The sequence below is a fragment of the Sardina pilchardus genome, chromosome 5 (genome assembly GCF_963854185.1).
Source record: "Sardina pilchardus chromosome 5, fSarPil1.1, whole genome shotgun sequence".
Classification (NCBI taxonomy): domain Eukaryota; kingdom Metazoa; phylum Chordata; class Actinopteri; order Clupeiformes; family Clupeidae; genus Sardina; species Sardina pilchardus.
Genome location: NC_084998.1, coordinates 29895369 through 29915704, shown reverse-complemented (window position 1 = coordinate 29915704; position 20336 = coordinate 29895369). Strand labels below are relative to the sequence as shown.

Here is a 20336-nt window from a genome sequence, read left to right as displayed (position 1 = left end):
AGAAGTTACCCGGACATATTTACCCGGTAGAGGCACGACACGGACGTTTCCCACATGAGCTTTATGTCCGAGTGAGATACGGGTAATTGTGTTCACACTAGACCCGAGTAGGAGCCGCGAGGGGTGGGGCAATGTCAGCACTTGCAGGGGGAGGGAGATGACGCTAAATAAATGCGTTGTTGTGCTGTGTTGCCTGGATGATGCGAACTTGCATCAGATCCAAAACATCATGAAACAACAGAAGTAGTTAGCTCGCTAGTCAGCGGGAGCTAGCATAGAGGAAAAAATAGCTAACGCCAGGACCACAGTATAAACAAAGCTCTACTTCAACACTCTCTGGTATAAACATCCAACACAACAAATTAATAGAAAATAATGACACACCTGGAAAATATATAAACAGCACACAGAGGTCTGAGGCTGAGGCTCCTTCCCAACTCCTACAAAAAGCAACAATGCTAAATAACAGCGACGTTAACTATTAGCTGTTAATTGCCAACCACTGTAATAAACAGCTAGTTGCAAGCTAATCGACAACACTTCAAGCTATTCACGTTTGCAAGGATAATCCTGCCTGTCCCGCAACAAACACAACAACGTGATTGCAGTTTACATTTTTATTGTACGTACACAGCAAAATGTCACTGTTTTCTGTACTCCGGTGTTCTCGTCTGTGTTCATACTCGTAGGGCAATGTTTATCGTTACCATGGCAATTTGTACTTTCTGCCTCACGCTGCAAGCAGGCTGCAAGCAGGCTGCAAGGGCGCATTTCTATACGTCATCGGTACGCCCCCCATCTCTACCCAGAACTGTGCCGGCTGCGTTCCCACCTAAGCGCACCCGGGTAACATCTAGAAGTAGTACTAGGGGGCTAGTAGGGTGAGTTCCGGGTAAGAAAATACCCGAGTTTTGCGTTCCCACATACAGCCATCCGTTTGATATCCGTTTGACATCCGGATGTCTCGCTCATGTGGGAAAGGGACTACAGTCTCTCAGTCTCTCAGTCTCTCAGTCTCTCAGTCTCTCTGATGCAGAGGGTAAGAATGCAAATGTTCTATGTGTTTTCCGTCATTCATTATTAGGGTTGGGTATCGAGAATCGATGGGAACCGGGACTAGCTTTCCAATTCTCCCGGAATCGTTCAAAAGTTTACATTTCAATTCCTAGTATCGATTACCAGTCCGCGAACCGGAAGAAGAAGCCGCTAAACACCAACGAAGAAGGTGTTTGCATAACCGAGCTGAGGCAACAAGAAGACGATTTATGTTGTAGTTGAAAACAGCCCTGTGAGAAATTTATAGTAAATGTCATTCAGAAAGATCATTGGTTAGCTAGCTCATTTAAAATATCCAAACTTTTTTGACCCTGCCTTTTACAAGAATTGGAATCGAGAATCGTTAGAAACCGGAATCGAAACAAGGAATCGAAATCGGAATCGTTCAAATTCAAACGATGCCCAACCCTATTCATTATTCAGGCTTTTAAGTTCTGCCATTGTGCCAGGAGTTGGGCATGGGCTCGTTTGTTTAAGATTAGGTAACTTCAGGCACATAAGTTGTCCTTGCTTCAAGCCCTGATTAGCCTTGGTTGTAGTTATAGTAGTCGGTACAAGCGATTGGGTAGCTGCAGCTGGTTAGTCTGGCTATCACCAGTCTAAGCTTAATCTTTTAAGATTGAACATTTATTGCACTGTATTATTTCTACTGCACAAGAGGAGTGATCAACAGGCGTAGTTCAAATGACTAGTTGAAGGACTATCCAAATGCATATAATCAGACCAACGATCCGGGTGCATCTAGTGGATAAGCCTGTTTGTAATTGGTTCCAGGAAACGTGTACAGGGAGCAGGAGAGATAAATGTGCAGGTTTCCAGCCCGAGCTGCTGGTAGCTGTAACCACATTAATGTCATTGAGTTTCATTCATTTCACAGAGTGTGTCCTCAACAGATGCCCCCGTGCCGGTGGCGGCTGTCCCACAGTCCAGGCCAGATGCTCGGGATGCCCCTGTCCAGCCCCAGCCCCCTGACCAGGGCAAGGGCACCCGCCCTGGCCGAGGAGCCCAGGACAGACGCACGGGTCAGAGCAGCGCCGGAGCGCCCGCTGGGGCCCGAGGCAGAAGGGAATCTACTCCTCCTGGTAAACTCTCACAGGCGACGGGCAAGGGCACCCGCCCCGGCCAAGGAGGAGCCCAGGACGGACGGACAAGTCAGAGCAGTGCAGGAGCACCCCCTGGGCCCCGGGGCAGAAGGGCATCTACTCCTCCTGGTAAAACTCCCACAGGCTACGGGCAGTGGGTGTAGTCCAGTTAGTGGATATATTGTGATGTAGTAGATAGATGTAGTGGGTATACCGTGATCAACCTCAAATGTTGGTACAAATCCTTGCCTGTTTTTAAGTGGGTATATTGAGATGGTGGTGCTTTTCAAGTGGGTATAATGTGTAGTCCTGCGCATCACGTAGGCTACACCACTGGTTATGGGTGAAATGAGTTGAATCATGAACTCTGACCCCTGTCAGTGACCTCTCCTCTCCCTCCTCCCCTGTCCCTCAGGTGGTCCTCTCCGACGGCGCAGGCCACCGCTGTGATCGTCTGTAGTCCCTTACCCCTCAGCCAGAGCAGCAGCGGCAAGAACAGTTCACACACGGGTCCCTACTGGCCTGAATGGGGACATTCCCACCTGCATCCCCTGCTCACAGACACTGCCATCTACTGGCCAGAGTGGTATATTATTATTACCTTTAGTGTTCCCGCCTTACACGTGCTGCCATCTGGTGGCTGAGGTGAGAAATACCTGCTGGTTTGCCCTGGAGGCCCAGCAGGTCTTATTAGGGGAAGGTAGAACACAAGTGTTGCACAGTGAAGCTCACCGTCCTTGAGCAGGGAAAAATGCCTCATTGTGTATTTAAAGAAAATATTTTTGTATGTTTATAAGTTTGCCTTTTTTTTATATATATATTTAATCTTTTTCATGGTGAATGAAATTCTAATAAAATTGTATAATACAATGATTCCTTTTTCACTCATGACCTGATCTGATGGGCTGCCAACCAATTCAGACAAACACTTCTGTTTAAAATTATTTCATTTATTTAAGTTAACCACATGTTATAATGTAACATTTTTTGATCATTGAACAATCATTAATCATCTGAAGTGAAAATATTAAATATTTAAAATCTTATAAGAAGATACATTAAAGACCATGAGTCTGAACTAGTACGAAAACATTACAAATATGCTGCAGAACAACAGGCTCGAAATTCATTTCTCAGAACTCGGAATGGAAAGATAAATGTCCCGAAACCAGGAACACATTGTACTGAACTAATACTTGTGCAGGAAAGATGAGATTTGATTGGCAAACATGTTGATACAATACAAAGGTATACATTGGATAATACTAAAGCGATCAATTTAATACCAAAAGAACATGTTTTTTCGACAACTGCTTTGAACATCCTAAATGTGTAGAATGGGGCTTGTGATGCATGTGGCGTTGCCCGTGGCGATCTGCGGAGGTCAGGTGGGAGGTTCTCTGTTCTTTCTGAACGGCTCCTTCCCTGGTGTGTGCTCCAGGACAATCACCCTGACCACACACACACACACACAAACCTGTTACTCTGACTTTTTCCTCACTAAAGTAACTGCTGTTTCATATCACTGTATGCCCGTATGACAAGAGCTTCAGATTCATTTGTGTTTATTTTTGGTGCACCTGCGCAGGTGATTCCCAGTATTGTGTGTGTGTGTGCCTGTGCAGGTGACTCCAGATGTTAGTGTGTGTGTGTACCTGTGCAGGTGACTCCAGATGTTAGTGTGTGTGTGTGTATATGTGTACCTGTGCGGGTGACTCCAGATGTTTGTGTGTGTGTATGTGTACCTGTGCGGGTGACTCCAGATGTTTGTGTGTGTGTATGTGTACCTGTGCGGGTGACTCCAGATGCCGTGGAAAGCCGCTGCCTCCATCCTGTCCTCTGGTTTGGCTGAACCGTCTGAGGGGTCCCCAACCTCCTGAGGAGGCAGAGTCAACACCTTAACACAACACACACACACACACACACACCTCAATACAACACACACACACACCTCAACACACTTCAACACAACACACACACACACACACACTTCAACACAACACACATTGAGAGATGCCAACAAGCAGATCAACTATACGTTAGCCAAACTTTTATTATTTGCTGATAATAAAACACTCCACTTTTTTTCTCTCATTACTGATCAAGTGAATTTTTGCTGCAGCGCTCTCTCTCACCTGAGGTGCTAAGTAGCATTCTGCTGTGTCTCCTCCTTGCCCGTGCACATCCTCCACGTCCACCTCTCCCTCCATGTTCATGCTACATACACACACACACACCATTCATTTACCACACAAACAATCGGACACACTTGCATTTAGAAAACCACATAAACCTCGCTGTGTCACACAAACATAGTGTCCTGGTATTGGTGTGGACTACGCCCAACTAAGCTCTGGACTACTGCACTGCACTATACTACTAGTGGACAGGAGAGCTACTCCACAGGACATGACAGAGAGTGTGTGTGTGTGTATGTATCAGTGTGTGTGAGTGCACAGTAAATGCGTGTGCATGTGTGTGTGCGCTGACTGGTCGGAATAACTCACACAGCTCTGGAGTGGAGGTGGGACCCGGGGCTCCTGGCCCTCTGATTGGCCGCACGGTCTGACATCATGCCCTGCAACACGTCGTCCAGTGTGGAGCTGGCCCTGGAGACGACACACACTCAATGAGTCAAGTGGGTATCTGTGTTTGAGTGTGTGTGCGTTTTTGAGTGTTTGTGTGTGTGTGTGCTACCTCTCCGTCTCCTCCATGCCCTCTGTTGGCTGGTTCCTTCCTATGTTACATGCCAGAGCCTCAGTTCCTGAAACACACACACAGAACTTTCAAAATCAAGCACGAACTATCACAAGGTATTCAATCACATTAGAAAGAGTGAATTTGATGATGCCAGCAGTGTGAGTATGTGGAAACATGAGTATATGTGTGTGTGTGTGTGTGTTTCTAACCCATCCCCGGGCCTCTCTCGGGGTTGTCGTGACCCGTGGAATCGGCCAGTGGGGAGTCGGGCTCAATGACGAATCTGATTGGTGGAGTGCTGGCCCTTGACCAAATCTAGGCCGTGTCCAATTGTCAAGGGCGCATGCTGGATAGTACCGTTCTTTCCAGTAGCGTCTCAGTTAGCCTGCTCCTCAGTATGCATTCCTACATTTGGACAGCCCAAACTAGTTGGCGTCACGTGACTTGAGGAGGAGGGGGGTGTGCTGCTTGACGATTTGCATGACGTGTGGAGCTTGGCGCTGCACAATAGGGAACCTAAGTGACGCGCATCTACTTCCGGTCCATTGGACCTAAATCGTGAAAATTATGAACGGGAGTCAATGGAGAGATAATAATTATTTTTTGGTCAGTTCGAATTGTACTGTGCATTTCATATATGATGTGTGTGAATTTAAAAGATAATAAAAGATAATTTTTCACGTCAATTAAGTACTTAAGTACTAGTTATTCAATAGACTTTAAAAGTTATGTTAGTTTTGTGCGAATCCGCCCAGTGGACTACACATGGACATATATATATTTCCAAAAATGGCGGAATATCCCTTTAAGAAGGCTTTGTGAATCCGGCCCCAGGTTTCCATGCTCTAACGGTTAGGTCAGAGCGTGCGTAGTAGCCTACTGCAGCTCATATCGTGCCGCTCTAGATGGCGTAGGCTAAAGCATCTACAGGTGGGCCTAATTCAGCACTGATAGCTACTCGACTCAATTTAATTTAGAGGTCTTTAAAAGGTCTTTAAAAAGTCTTAAATTGAACTTGTTTATACCTGTAGATAAGAAGCGATGGTTGAATGAATGTTATGCCCATAGCCGATGTCCAGAGAGAGTCAAGAACGGCTGTTTTAAATGCAAATTTTAACAGAATGCTACCGACGTGTGTGTGTCAGCATATTGTTGTAAGAGCAACCTGATCAGGCAACAGAACCGCTAGGACGGTAGGCAACCGCGGTTGTTGATGTGGAGTAGCCTAGTATGCAACGTTACGTTACTATAACAGCCTGCTTACCAACATGGATGCATGTGTGTCGGACTCAGCATGTTTATCCAAGATGAACAATCTTGAAACGGTCCGTTGTTGAAGTGAGACATCGTAAAACACGTGAGTTTGTCAGCGAAATTGGCTTTTTTTTCTAAGCTGGAGTAAGTGAGAGTGAGAAGGGGAGTGGCTAGAGAGTTGTATTTTGCTTAATTTAACGATATCTTTTCCATTTTTTGTCCAAAACCGACAAACTTTGCACTGCATTCACGCATGCCATTAGCAAGACCTGTGTCAAATTGTAGGTCAGGCGGATTAGTGGTTCGAGAGTTATGCGTGGAACACACAGACAGAGTGACACACAGACAGGCATTCCTTGCATTAATATATATATATAACATATAATAGATATATTAGCCCCACATTCATGTGTGTGTGTGTGTGTGTGTGTGTGTGTGTGTGTGTGTGTGTGTGTGTGTTTCTATGACCATTTCTATGACCATTAGCCCTACAGTCAGTGATGTAAATGTTATGAACCCATTGTCTATAAGCCGCATGTCTTCCTAACATTCCAACATACAAACAAAATAAAGAGAAAAATACCTTTGTTTGTGATCTGTCACTGGCCTAGCAAAGCTCTTCTGCGCAACCAGGTCCTGTTCTCTAAGGCTCTACACCCAGAGATGGTTGATAAACTTTTGTAACATATTTTTGCTAGAACTAGTAGACTACCACAAAGTTGCTGAACGTATGTTATGTCAGGTTAGTTAGCAACAATATGCAAGCATAACAAAGTCCTTAGCTGCTAGCTAGCTAGCGAATGTCACTAGCCATTCCCATTCACTTTCTGTGTACTGTGCTAACATTAGCTAGCTAGCTCCGTTTAACGAGCAAAAATAAATAATTTATCCTTTGTCCGAAAGAGTGTTTCATTGGCATCATATACAAGCAATGACAATAGTACACAATATACATTTAATTATATTCATATATGTATTGTATATACCGGTATTGTATTTTTATTGTATTTTTGTATTGCTTCATCAGAGATGTCTGAAACTAGTGCCATTTCATTTCATTGGTGAATCCTTTTATGATTCATTTTGGTAGCTAGTCAATCTTTTTGCGTCGCCTGCTGTTATGCAGACTTATTAAGTCGCAGAACGTACGCTCAAGTCAGCGATCTTTTCAGTGTGTTCCGAGGCACTTTTTTGATCGTCTCAAGGAGACGGGAGCCGACTGATCAGTCCAACTGCCTTTCCTGATGATGGTCGACCGCCAGGCCTCTCTCGAGGCTGGTGTGTGTGTGTGTGTGTGTGACTGTGTCTGTGTCTGTGTGTGTGTGTGTGTGTGTGTGTGTGTGAAATTCTAACCCATCGCCAAGCCTCTCTCTGGGCTGTCGTCCACTGAGACGAAGTCCTCGTCTGACAGGCGTCCCTCGCTCTGTAGCTCCTCCTCTTCCTCTGATGGCTCCTCCTCTTCCTCCTCCCGCTCTCTGTCCACCACCTCCTCCAGCATACGCTCCTCCTCTGCAAGAGACGAGGGGAAGACACACACACACACACACACAAATACAGTAGATACTTTAAAAAGAGACAGACAGACACAAACTGAGAAAAAAACACTATTCAATGAATACAAAAACAGACAGATGTCAGTGGTCAAACACACACCTTCCTCGAACGCTATTGGTCAAACACACAACTTCCTCAAACACTATTGGTCAAACACACACCTTCCTCAAATGCTATTGGTCAAACACACAACTTCCTCAAACATTAGTGGACACACACACACACACACACACACCCTCCTCAAACACTAATGGACACACACACACACACACACACACACCTTCCTCCAACACTAGTGGGCACACACACACACACACACCTCCTACTGGTCAAACACACATCTTCCTCAAATGCTAATGGAGACTGACACAGACACACCTTCCTCAAATGCAAATGGACAAACACACACACACCTTCCTCAAATGCTGCCAGGGACTGTGTGCGTGAGGGCTGCCCTTCTGAGGGGGACGAGCTAAATGAATGTGTGTGTTCAGAGTCCCGCCCATCCCCGTGTTGCTCCTCCTCCTCCTCCTCAGACTCCTCCCTCTCCCCGTCTGACTCCGCCTCCACTGCATGGCTCATATCTCGGCCACGGCGCATATGTGAGGTCGTCATCAAGAAACCTGGTTGGCCAGGGCGGGGCGAATCAGCTTCTTCCACCGACGACTCCCTATCAGGGGAGTGGGGTGCACAACTGGAAGCCGATGATTCCCTCTACACACACACACACACACACACACACGCACGCACATGCCATGCATACACACACACAGACATTACAACTTTAGCAGCAGTATGACTGACAATACACTAGTTACTGCTGTGGGTGTGGTGTGGTGGTGTGTGTGTGTGTGTGTGTCTGACTTGTCTGCTGTGAGTGCATGTGAGTTTGTGTGTGTGGGTATGTGTGTAGGTGTGTGCGTGTGCTTGACCTGGCTGCTGTTTGCGTGTGTGTGTCTGACCTGGCTGGAGTGTGTGTGTTCAGGCGTGTCCAGGAGGTTCTGCAGGGAGGGCAAGGGCTGGGTGAGGGTCCCCATGCGCTGGGGAAGGTGAGGGCTCTCTGTGGAGAGGAGCAGAGAGAGGGTCACTCTCTCACACACACACACACACACACACACACGCACACTTCCATCCGACAAGGGATTTACAGCTGTGTGTGTGTGTTTGTGTGTGTGTTACTCTGCCGACTGTGGGGCATGTGTAGCGTTGTGGGTGAGTGTGTGTGTGCTTTACTCTGCGGTGTGTGAGGTGTGCTGTAACAGAATGAGCATGTGTGCGTGCTTCACTCTGTGGTGTGCAGGGTGTGTATGTGCGTGTGTGTGTGCATGCAAGCGTACGTGCATGCTTTATTCCTTGGTGTGTGTGTGTGTGTGCGCTCTGTGGTGTGCGGTAAGGGGCATGTGTGTGTGTGTGTGAGTGTGTGTGCGTGTGCATGTGCTTTACTCTGCGGTGTGCGGGGCGCGCGCGCGTGTGTGTGCTTTACTCTGCGGTGTGCGGTAAGGGGCATGTGTGTGTGTGTGTCAGGGGTGGAAATTAAAATTTGAAAATGTGACCATCTATCAGCCAATAGCAGATTTCTGGTGAAATTAACCAGCCACTCAATGTTAAAATAATGACTTTGTGTCTGAAATCTACCAGCCACTCTCACATTTTATTTGGCTGGTGACTGGTGCTAATTTCCATCACTGGTGTGTGTGTGTGTGTGTGTGTGTGTGTGTGTGTGTGTGTGCGAGTGTGTGTGCATGTGCTTTACTCTGCGGTGTGCGGGGCGTGCTGTAACAGGGCCTCCTGTTGAGGGGAATCTTCTCCTGCTGCACTGGAGAGCAGGTGATGCTGGAGATCTCAGCAAAGTCTGAAGCCAGGTCCGGCAGACGGCTGTGCTCAAACACACACACACACACACACACACACACACACACACACACACACACACACACACACACACACACACACACACACACACACACACACACACACAGGTGAGCATGCAGTGTGTGTGTATATCAGTGTTGCGCGGGTATGTGTCTGAACGGCCTGCCCCACCCCGCCGTTTTCAACTAACCCGACCACAAAAAAATCATTATTAAAATACTGTACCCGACCCGCTTCCCGACCCGCTTATTGTAAAAAGTAGTCTAACTTAGTCGTAGCGTTCTTGAGCCACGCAAAACTGGTATATAAGAGACCTATGCATGTAAAATATAGGCCTAATTATATATAGCCTAGTGATTGCTCAGCATTTGGGAAACATTTAGGGGTGTAAAGATTAACCGATACGTATCGGAAATCATTCGGAACGTTCAAAATGCGATTGCATCGGAAGGCAAACCCCTGGGGATCGGTTTAAATGTGCTATGATTATCGATAGATAAATCGATTTTAAAATGACGAATCGGAAAACTAATGTCACAAATTATGTTACTTTCAAAATCATAAGACCGACCCTGATTTGCTAACACACCAGAGCGTCTAGCCAAAGTCTCATAAGTGTCTGTGGTCTAGCCTTCTCCAACGAGGGTAACTAGCGTCACTGCTACAGCGGCAACAAACTAGTTGTCGAGTTTAGTGAAATAGACCTCAGTGGGGATGCTGCAAATGATGTCTTTCTCTTCTAGAGACAATTATGTGTACGATATAAATGACAAAAAATTAACGCCATATTTATTTTAACCGACCCGACCAAACATTACACGAATGATCATTACGATCATTAAAAATATTTTTTCTTGACCCATAACCGCGGGTGACTGGTCGCCCGGTCGATTTGGATCAGCCTGCTCATCATTGATGTATACTGTATGCACAAAATATACCATTGAGCCACACATTTTCAACATGCAGTTCATGCAAGACAACCCATTCACCGTAATATTACCCAACTATTAGCCGCGGCTTATACATTGATTTTGCAACATTTCTTCAACTATGAGGTTAATACATGGGGGCAGTAAATATCAGGCTTGTGCAAAATTCAGAATTGAACTGAGAAAGACTTCTAAATTCCAATTCAATTATTGAATTTGAATTGAATTCGAATTGAGGTAAAAACTGGATGTAGAATTACCATTATAAAATAGAAAATAGCTAATACACAGGAAATGACTGTACACAGTATAATGCAGTTGTGCACACAGTAAAGGGAAGCGGTCCCAAGTGGAGCCTTACCTGAGCAGAGAGGGATCATCAATCTGCTTATTACAGGACACACACCTGAGGAGATTAGAGCAGGGGACACACACGCACGCACGCACGCACGCACGCACGCACGCACGCACGCACGCACGCACGCACGCACACACACACACACACACACACACACATAATATTACAATTACATGTAACCTAACTAAATATTTTATGATGTGATGATGTGATGGTCATGTGGTCGTGTGATGGTCATGTGATAGTGTGATGTCATGTGATGATGTGATGGTCATGTGATAGTGTGATGGTCATGTGATAAAAGGCGCGTTCAAGATGGCTGCGCCCACAAAAACTGCGCAGCACAAGATGCACGTGGTTAAAAATCTGTCCACGATGGTCTAGATGGGTGTGTTTTCGACTCGGCAGTCGGTATCACATGGCCTCAACTTATCGCGGGAGCAAGGCGTGGTCAGGCAGCTGCTTCGCAGCGGAGCAGCCGTGCTAGAGGTACTGCGGAGCGCAGAGGAGCCTAGACCCTGCCTTCATGACGTCAGGTCTTTGCCCTAATTGGCTTTTACATCCCTGACGTATGTGCAGGTGTTTAGATGCCTCCTCATATCCACAAGGGTCCGTGCCTCGTGATTCGTCACATGGTCAAGTCTGGACCGGGAAGTAGAGAGTGTACAACTTCAGAGCAGCGTTTGTATCCCCTCCCCTGCTGCCACCGGCAGCTCTCGCTGCTGAAAGAGGTCATTTGGAGTTGAACTTGAACACGCCTGATGTGATGGTGTGATGATGTGATGGTCATGTGATGATGGTACCTGATGTCTGGCAGCTCCTGATCAGTGTTGAAGTGCTCTCTCCTTTCTGGCCTACACACAGCTGCAGCACGTTCTGAGAGATGCACACACACAAACATGCACACAATTACACACACACACACACACACACACACACACACCCGCCCATACACATACACACACACATGCAGGCACACAAATACACACACACACACACACACACAGTTGTATCAGCTGTTGGAGGTCCTGTTCCTCAGAGTTTCATGTGGACATATTGAGGGATGGAGCTGCAAGGTCTTACCTCCTGTGTGCGTATCTATGACAACTGAGGGGGGTCGACACACCTCCACTGTGACATCCAGATCCTCCTCCTCAGAGGTAGGGTTCTAATGCAGACACATACAAGCACACACACACAATACACGCACGTACATACACACACATACAGCCTTTTTAACCAATATCATAAATAAGTATCTGTGTGTGTGTGTGTGTGTATGTGTGTGTGTGTGTGTGTGTGTGTGTGTGTGTGTGTGTGTTTTTCTCTTACCTCTGTTCCAGGTCCTGGTGTGTGATACATACTAGAGCCTTCTACCAGAGAGTACATCCCATCTGAGTCTGAGCCATTCTCCGTCTGAACACACACACACACACACCATGGGCCATTATAAGAGCTCATACAAAAACACAGGGACACACACCATCATACGAGCACACTCACATGCACACGCCCACACACACACACACACACACACACACACACACACACACACACACACACACACACACAAAAACACACAACCACAACCACACACACACTACCACAGCCACAGGTCGACAAACGGCAGGTGTGTGCTTAAGCAGTGAAAGGCGTTACCAGGGTGCCCTCTGCTGCGAGATCCTCTTCCTCGCTGCTGCGGTGGCTCCACTGTGCGTTGTGTGTTCCGTGCATGCTGTGATAGTTCTGTTCTATGTCTTGTGTTCCGTGCATGCTGTCATGTGTTCTATGCATGCTGTGGTGGTTCTGTTCTATGCCGTGTGTTCTATGCATGCTGTGCTGGTTCTGTTCAACATCTTGTGTTCCGTGCATGCTGTCATGTGTTCTATACATGCTGTGCTGGTTCTGTTCTACGTCGTGTGTTCTGTGCATGCTGTAGTGGTTCTGTTCTGCATTGTGTGCTCCATGCAAGCTGTGGTGGTTCTGGTCTATGCCGTGTGCTCCATACAAGCTGTGGTTCTGTTCTATGCCGTGTGTTCCATACATGCTGTGGTTCTGTTCTATGTCGTGTGTTCTATGCACGCTGTGGTGGTTCTGTTCAGCTCTGTCTCTGCTGCTGCTGTTCAGGTCGGCTCCGTCCAGGACATCTGGGCTCAGACTGATCGTCCTGTTAATAGTGTGGAACTCCGCGTCATCTTCACTCTCACTAGCCCCTCCTGCAGACACACACACACACACACACACACACACACACACACACACACAGTCAGAGTTGTACCTGTGTTCGCTTTGCTGTCTCTGTGCTGTTGTGTCTGTGCTATTGTGTCTGTGCTGCTGTGCTGTTGACTCTATGCTGCTGTGCTGTTGCGTCTGTGCTGTTGTGCTGCTGTGCTGCTGTGCTGTTGTGCTGCCGTGCTGCTGTGCTGTGTTGTTGTGCTGTTGTGTCTGTGCAGTGCTGTTGTGCTGCTGTGCTGTGTTGTTGTGCTGCTGTGCTGTGTTGTTGTGCTGTTGTGTCTGTGCAGTGCTGTTGTGCAGTTGTGTCTGTGCTGTTGTGCTGCTGTGCTGCTGTGCTGTTGTGTCTGTGCTGCTGTGCTGTTGTGCTGCTGTGCTGTGTTGTTGTGCTGCTGTGCTGTGTTGTTGTGCTGCTGTGTCTGTGCTGCTGTGTCTGTGCTGTGTCTGTGCTGCTGTGTCTGTGCTGTTGTGCTGCTGTGCTGTGCTGTTGTGCTGCTGTGCTGTTGTGCTGCTGTCTCTGTGCTGCTGTGTCTGTGCAGTTGTGTCTGTGCTGCTGTGTCTGTGCAGTTGTGTCTGTGCTGCTGTGCTGCTGTGCTGTGCTGTTGTGCTGCTGTGCTGTGCTGTTGTGCTGCTGTCTCTGTGCTGCTCTGTGTGCAGTTGTGTCTGTGCTGCTGTGCTGTTGTGCTGCTATGCTGTTGTGTCTGTGCTGCTGTGTCTGTGCAGTTGTGTCTGTGCTGATGTGTCTGCTGCTGAGCTGCGTCTGTGCTGTTGTGATGTTGTGCGGTTGTCTCTGTGCTGCACCTGTGCTAGTGTGTATTCACCTGCGAAGCTCTTAAAGATCTTCTCCAGCTTCAAGTCGTGCTGGGGGGGGCGGGTGGGAGGAGCTTGTGGTGGGAAGTGGGCGTGGCCACTCGCTAACCCCTCCTCACATTCCTCACTCTCGCTGCTGATTGGCGGGACACACAAGCCCAGACGCCCACACGTCATCCGTGACACCAGGTCCGCAACCTCACCTGCGCAAAGAGCATGTGTGAATGTGTGTGTGTGTGTGTGTGTGTGTGTGTGCGCGCCAGAGGGAAAGAGAGAGGGAAGGGAGATGGACAGAGTGTCTAGATTACACCTGCTGCTAATGCTAGTCTTAAGGGCCGTTCACACCAAGAATGATAACTATAAACAAATATCGTTCTTGTTAATATGAATGATAACGCTTACACATAAACTATAATGATAACGACATGAAGAACGATATTTTTTGGGATCACTTTCAGAGCAATTTTGAGAACGATAAAAAGCTAACAGCCAATCAGAATCCATAATATTTTAGCCATCACATTCATTAACACAAGGAGAGACTTTTCTTATCGTTGGCCAGTGTGGACGCTTTTATGGTAATAGTTATAGTTATCGTTATTGTTATCGTTCTTGGTGTGAATGCTGCTTTACACTTGCTGCTAATGCTAATCTTAGAAGGGGGCTGAATGAGCGTGGGGGACAGCTCTGATTGGTCTGGAGCAGGGATGCCAGGGTTACGGCCCGCGGGCCGGACCCGGCCCAACTGTACGTCACATCCGGCCCGCGGGTGATTAGGGGATTTAAAAAAGAAAAAAAAAAAATTTGATTTTCTGTGAAATCCAATCCAAAATCAGTTGGTCTGTTGATGCTGCCCGCCTCAGCGTGCAACAGCGCCGGTAGTGCTGACCATAGCTGACGGTAGACTCGATATATATATATATATATGACAGAGGCTGAGAAGTATCTACCGGAAAATGACACAAAACCGCATGTAACTTGTTTTGAGAAAACAACCTTGAAACACAGCCAATGACATGCGTTCTCAGCTTAGACTCGTCTTTGAACTTTCGCGATTGGTTGATAATACAAAGGAAACGACCATATTTGGATTGCATAGCGTCTTGCAGGAGAAACAGGGCTTTCCAACGGTGTCACACACGATATGATTTGGATCACGGTCGCGGGAGTACATGACACTTTAGAATGGGAACTTTTGGTGAAATTAAGAGAAATACATAGCCGCGAGCAGACAAAATGTCGTGAAATAAACCCCTAAATGTGCAAATCGGACCTTGTTGTTGTGGTAGAATACATGCTAAGGTAGCAAACTAGCACAAAATCTAAAATTTGACCGGAGGTCACAAAAACTATGTTTTCACCTGCCGTGTCTCGCCTTAAAGTTTTTAGATAGCTCATGGCTATTTTTCTCAAGTACCTTTTTAGAACGTTTTTATTTTAGTAATTCAATTTTATTTTACTGGTTATTCAATCACATGGCCTATTCTTGGACTACTTTATTCTGGCACTTACTTTCTGAGTTGTGTAGGCCTACTTGACCTGGTCATCTTTTAATTGGCCTAATTGTGCATTCATGTGTGTTCATGTGCAAGCCTTCAATACATATAATAAAAGTAATTAACAGTTTACACTTATTTATAAGAAATGTGTTTTGTTGACACCTAGTCTACTTTGTTGCATTTCTAGTTTATAAATGTAGGCTAATTACATAGATAGGACAATGTTACGTTTTTAGAAGGTAACTGTCTCCTGCTTTAGGCTATGTAATTGTAGGCCTCATTGTGAGGCTATTTTGGTGTCAATGCTATTACTTTTTGATGTATAGGCCTTCATGAATAATTTCAAATAGCCTATCCATGTGTTGAGTCAGAGTTTGGCATTGTCAGTCCAAAAGTGTAATCCGGCCCCCAGAGGTCTCACTTGAAAAAATCTGGCCCCCTGACCAATTTCACCCTGGCATCCCTGGTCTGGAGTGAAGCAGTATGAGTTCTGACTGGTAAGATGCGCTCTGATTGGTCTGGAGTGAAGCAGTATGAGTTCCGACTGGTAAGATGAGCTCTGATTGGTCACTCACTGGTCCAGCGGGGCCGCGGGGTGGAAGCCGAGGCGCTGGCCACCAGGGGGCCCTCTTCCTCTGAGTCTGCAGACAGGGTGGTGGAGCTGACGGTGGCAAGAAACACACACACAGGCGTGGGCGCAAGCGTTAACTTTACCTGTGTGCAGGTATGGTTAGTAGGAGTGTGGTACGGTTAGTAGGTGTGTGGTGTTACCTGTGTGCAGGTATGGTTAGGTGTGTGGTGTTACCTGTGTGCAGGTATGGTCAGTAAGTGTGGTGTTACCTGCATCTGTGGTTGGCTGTTCTGCTAAACCTTCTGGACTCAGATTCATCAGCCTGAAACAACAGAACACACACACACACACACACACACACACACTTGACATAAACACTCCATCCACTTACCCGGTGAACCCCACTCTCATACACAATAACATGTATCTGTGTGTACCTGTGGGTGTGTACCTGTGTGTGTGTGTGTGTGTGTGTGTGTGTGTGTGTGTGTGTACCTGAGTGTGTGTGAGGTCGGCGGTAGCCGTGCACATGCTGAGCGAAGCCTCATCGGAGTCGGAGGGGAACTCGCCCAGCCAGAGAGCGCCCCCTAGTGCTCCCACCTGGTCCCAGCCGGGCACCTTCCCCTGCGGCGAGTAGCAGGGCGGGGGGCCCACCGCCCCCGACAGAACGCCCGCGCCGCCGCTCACACCGTCCACCTCATCGTAGCCCTGCGAGTGTGTGAGTGAGTGTGTGAGCGAGTGTTTGTGGTCGGGTGTGTTCCGCTCGGCCGTCTCCAGGCTGCGCTCACACTCCTGCAGCAGCACGCGACACACCTGATGGTTGAGCACGACGGAGCTCATGGCCTCCGACGACGAGGACGCCCACCGTGGCCCCCCCGCGACCTCTGACCCAGAGCCCGAGCCCTCCGTCTTCCAGTCGTCCAGGGAGACCGCGTGCGGCGGGCAGGAGGCGTCGCTGCCACGGCGACCGGCCCCCGCCCTCGCGGAGAAGTCGCTCTCCTCCTCGCGGTCTCTCTCGCTCCATCGCTCCGTGAAGGAGCTGGTGGTGCTCTCCTCCTCCGTCGTCTCGCTCTCACTATCCCCCTCTTCCTCCTCCTCCTCTTCCTCTCTCCCTCTGCTGTTTCTCCTCCTGTCCACTATATACATGCTAATTCTCCTCCCTCCCTCCTCCCTTTCCCTCCTCTCCTCTCCTCCTCTCTCCTCCCTCTCTCCTCTAGCCCTCCTCTCCTCTCGCCCTCTTCGCTCCGGCGTTCTGTCCGTCCTGACGACGATCTTCTTCTCCTCTCGTCGTCTCTGCTCCCTCTCTCCTATCCTCTCCTCTCTTCCTCTCTCTTCCCTCTCTCCTCTCTTCTCTGGTCGCCCTCTCTGCTCCTCCCGCTGCAGAATGTCGTCCAGCTGACTGAGCTGCTGCTGGATCTCAGAGTCCAGAGAGCGCCGGGCAGCACGACCTGAAGCAGGGGGGAGAGATGGAGGGAGGGAGAGAGAGGGAGGTGGTGAAAGGAGAGAGAGAGGGAGAGAGGGATGGTGAGGAAGAGAGATGGTGAGAGAGAGAGAGGGAGACAGAGTAAAGAAGAGAGAGAGGGAGCGAGAAAGAGGGTGAGATGGTGAAAGAGAGAGAGTGGGAGAGAGGGAGAGAGAGGGTGAACTTGGAGAGAGAGATGGAGAGAGAGAAGGATGGTGAAGGAGAGAAAGAGAGAGGGAGAGAGAGTGAGCTTGGAGAGAGATGGAGAGAGAGAAAGATGGTGAAGGAGAGAGAGAGGGAGAGAGGGAGAGAGAGGGTGAACTTGGAGAGAGAGGAGGAGAAAGAAAGATGGTGGAGGAGAGAGAGAGGGGGAGAGAAAGACAGAGCAGAAGTAAGAGAAAGAGAAATTGTTAAAATTGTAAAAATCCTCAAAAAGGCTGTTTGGTGTTGAGCTTTGGCAACACTGTACCTGCAGTCATGCGAATAAAGCAATTATTATTCAACTGAATAACAGAGACAAGGAGAGAGAGAGAGAGAGAGAGAGAGAGAGAGAGAGAGAGGGAGAGGGAGAGAGAGTGAGAGTGAGAGTGAGAGTGAGAGTGAGAGTGAGAGTGAGAGTGAGAGTGAGAGTGAGAGTGAGAGTGAGAGTGAGAGTGAGAGTGAGAGAGAGAGAGTGTGTGTGTGTGTGTGTGTGTGTGTTTGTGTGTGTGTGTGTGTGTGATAAAAACTCACTCTGTTTGAAGGACTCCTGATGCTTCTTAGTGGCTGGACTCAGAGTGCCACTCATGCCCCATGTCACATCTGACATCTCCTGAACACACATGTGTGTGTAATAATCACACACACCAACACAAACACACAGGTGAACATCCTGAACACACATCAACACAATCACACAATGTGTGTGTACCTTGCTGTTACTATGGAGTGTGAACCACAGCTGCTGCAACATGTGTGTGTGCGTGTGTGTGTGTGTGTATCGTAGCTGCTGCAGTGTAAGCGGGCGCTGGTGTGTGTGTGTGTGTGCGTGTGCATGTGTGTGTGTACCTTGCTGTCGGCGTGCAGTGTGTATCGTAGCTGCTGCAGTGTGAGCTGGCGTTGGTGTGTGTGTGTGTGTGTGTGTGTGTGTGTCTGTGTGTGTGTGTGTGTGTGTAGTGTACCTTGCTGTCGGCGTGCAGTGTGTATCGTAGCTGCTGCAGTGTGAGCTGGCGTTGGTGTGTGTGTGTGTGTGTGTGTGTGTGTGTGTGTGTGTGTGTGTATGTACCTTGCTGTCGGCGTGCAGTGTGTATCGTAGCTGCTGCAGTGTGAGCTGGCGTTGGTGTGTGTGTGGCTGGAGGCCGTGCTGGAGCAGCTGGTAGTACGGGGGGGGCACTGAGGGGTGGGGGGGCAGAGCCCTGCCCTCATCCAGCTCCCCACGGATCTCCCCCGGAGACAGGCATCCCCACGGCAACGCATCTGATAACACACACACACGCGCACACACACACACACACACACAGACAGCAATGCATTTAACGACACAGTGGTGTTGCATGATACACACGAAACTGTTACAGTACCCTTTTTTTATTAATACCAATACTTTGAGAATGGCATTTTATTTCAGATTTTAAGTGTTTCAAATAAAGAATAAAGAATTTAAAGTTCCATCTTCTGTCCTCTATCCATTAGTTGTATTCCTGGCTTTTGCTGGTATTGTTTCATTGGTATGAAGATCATTTAGCCAGTGTGTCTATCTCCTGGAGGTGTGTATGATTCTACCAGCATGTGCGTGTGTCCCTACCCGTGTATATGTGTGTGTGTGTGTGTGTGTGTGTGTGTGTGTGTGTGTGTGTACCCGTGTATATCTCCTGTATAAGAACACACATGCTGTAAATGTGTGTGTGTGTGCAGGGTTTAAAATTAACACCCGTCACTCGCCAAATGCGGGTAAAAATAGGTTTTGGCGGGGAAAAAAAATAGGCTTACTCGCCATTAGCCGGCTTAATATCCCATTATAACGTAAATGTTTAAATCTGTCTTGTTGGAAGGCGAATGACCTCCCCATCCTCAGCTGTCTAGCAGAGGGACGCAGGTGATCCTCAAGAATTTGGGTGTACTTGGCAGCATCCATTTTCCCTTCTATCCTGACCAATTGCCCAGTCCCCGCTGAAGAGAAACATCCCCAAAACATAATGTTACACCATACCTACTGTGAAGCATGGTGGGGCAACATTATGTTGTGGGGATGTTTCTCTTCAGCGGGGACTGGGCAATTGGTCAGGATAGAAGGGAAAATGGATGCTGCCATGTACACCCAAATTCTTAGGGAAAACCTGTGTCCCTCTCCTACACAGCTGAAGATGGGCAGGTCATTCACCTTCCAACACAACAATGATCCTAAACATACTGCCAAAATAACAAAGCAGTGGCTTAAGGATAGGATGGTGAATATCTTTGAGTGGCAAAGTCACAGCCCTGACTTAAATCCTATAGAAAATTTGAGGATTGACTTGAAGAGAGCAGTCCATCGCCATTCCCTACAGAATTTGACTGAATTCTAATAATTTTGCACGGAAGATTGGGCAAATATTCCCTAATCTAGGTGTGCAAAGCTATAATAGAGACATATCCAAACAGATTGATGGCTGTAATGAAAGAAAAGGAAGCTCTTCAGAGTATTAAGTCAGGGGTATGATGACTTTTCCAACCCCGTCATTCTAGTTTTTAACTTTTTATTAATTTTCAGAACTGTTGACTTTTTTTCCCATTATTTTGATGTTGTACAGCTACATTTGTAAATAAAACCTGAGTGTACCCGAGTATATCTCCTGTATAAAAGCACACATGCTGTATGTGTGTGTGTGTGTGTGTCTGTGTGTGTGTGTGTGTGTGTTTACCTGTGTATATCTCCTGTTTGAGAGCACACATGCTGTAGATGTGTGTGTGTGTGTGTGTGTGTGTGTGTGTGTGTG

At 47.7% G+C, this 20336-nt stretch overlaps 1 protein-coding gene and 1 long non-coding RNA gene across 2 annotated transcripts in view; both read right to left on the bottom strand.

Annotated features, from left to right (window-relative positions):
• Positions 1–3092: 3092 nt before the first annotated feature.
• LOC134080894 (uncharacterized) lies at positions 3093–18488 on the bottom strand. Its single transcript, XM_062537508.1, has 21 exons — positions 18430–18488; positions 18115–18193; positions 17139–17368; positions 16416–17024; positions 16190–16242; positions 15925–16010; positions 13862–14053; positions 12468–13024; positions 12141–12224; positions 11892–11976; positions 11612–11684; positions 10812–10856; positions 9400–9521; positions 8609–8706; positions 8060–8360; positions 7446–7601; positions 4836–4902; positions 4646–4747; positions 4274–4355; positions 3926–4014; positions 3093–3589 (listed from the first exon to the last, which is right to left on the bottom strand). Exons 2-21 carry the CDS (start codon positions 18188–18190, stop codon positions 3523–3525), a joined length of 3174 nt encoding a protein of 1057 aa, XP_062393492.1. The 5' UTR covers positions 18191–18193; positions 18430–18488; the 3' UTR covers positions 3093–3522.
• Positions 18489–18717: 229 nt separating this feature from the next.
• LOC134079957 (uncharacterized) overlaps positions 18718–20336 on the bottom strand; it is a 3042-nt gene continuing 1423 nt past the window's right edge. The window contains exon 3 of the long non-coding RNA XR_009939141.1: positions 18718–18837. This is a non-coding gene — a long non-coding RNA (uncharacterized LOC134079957). The remainder of the gene's footprint in view (positions 18838–20336) is intronic.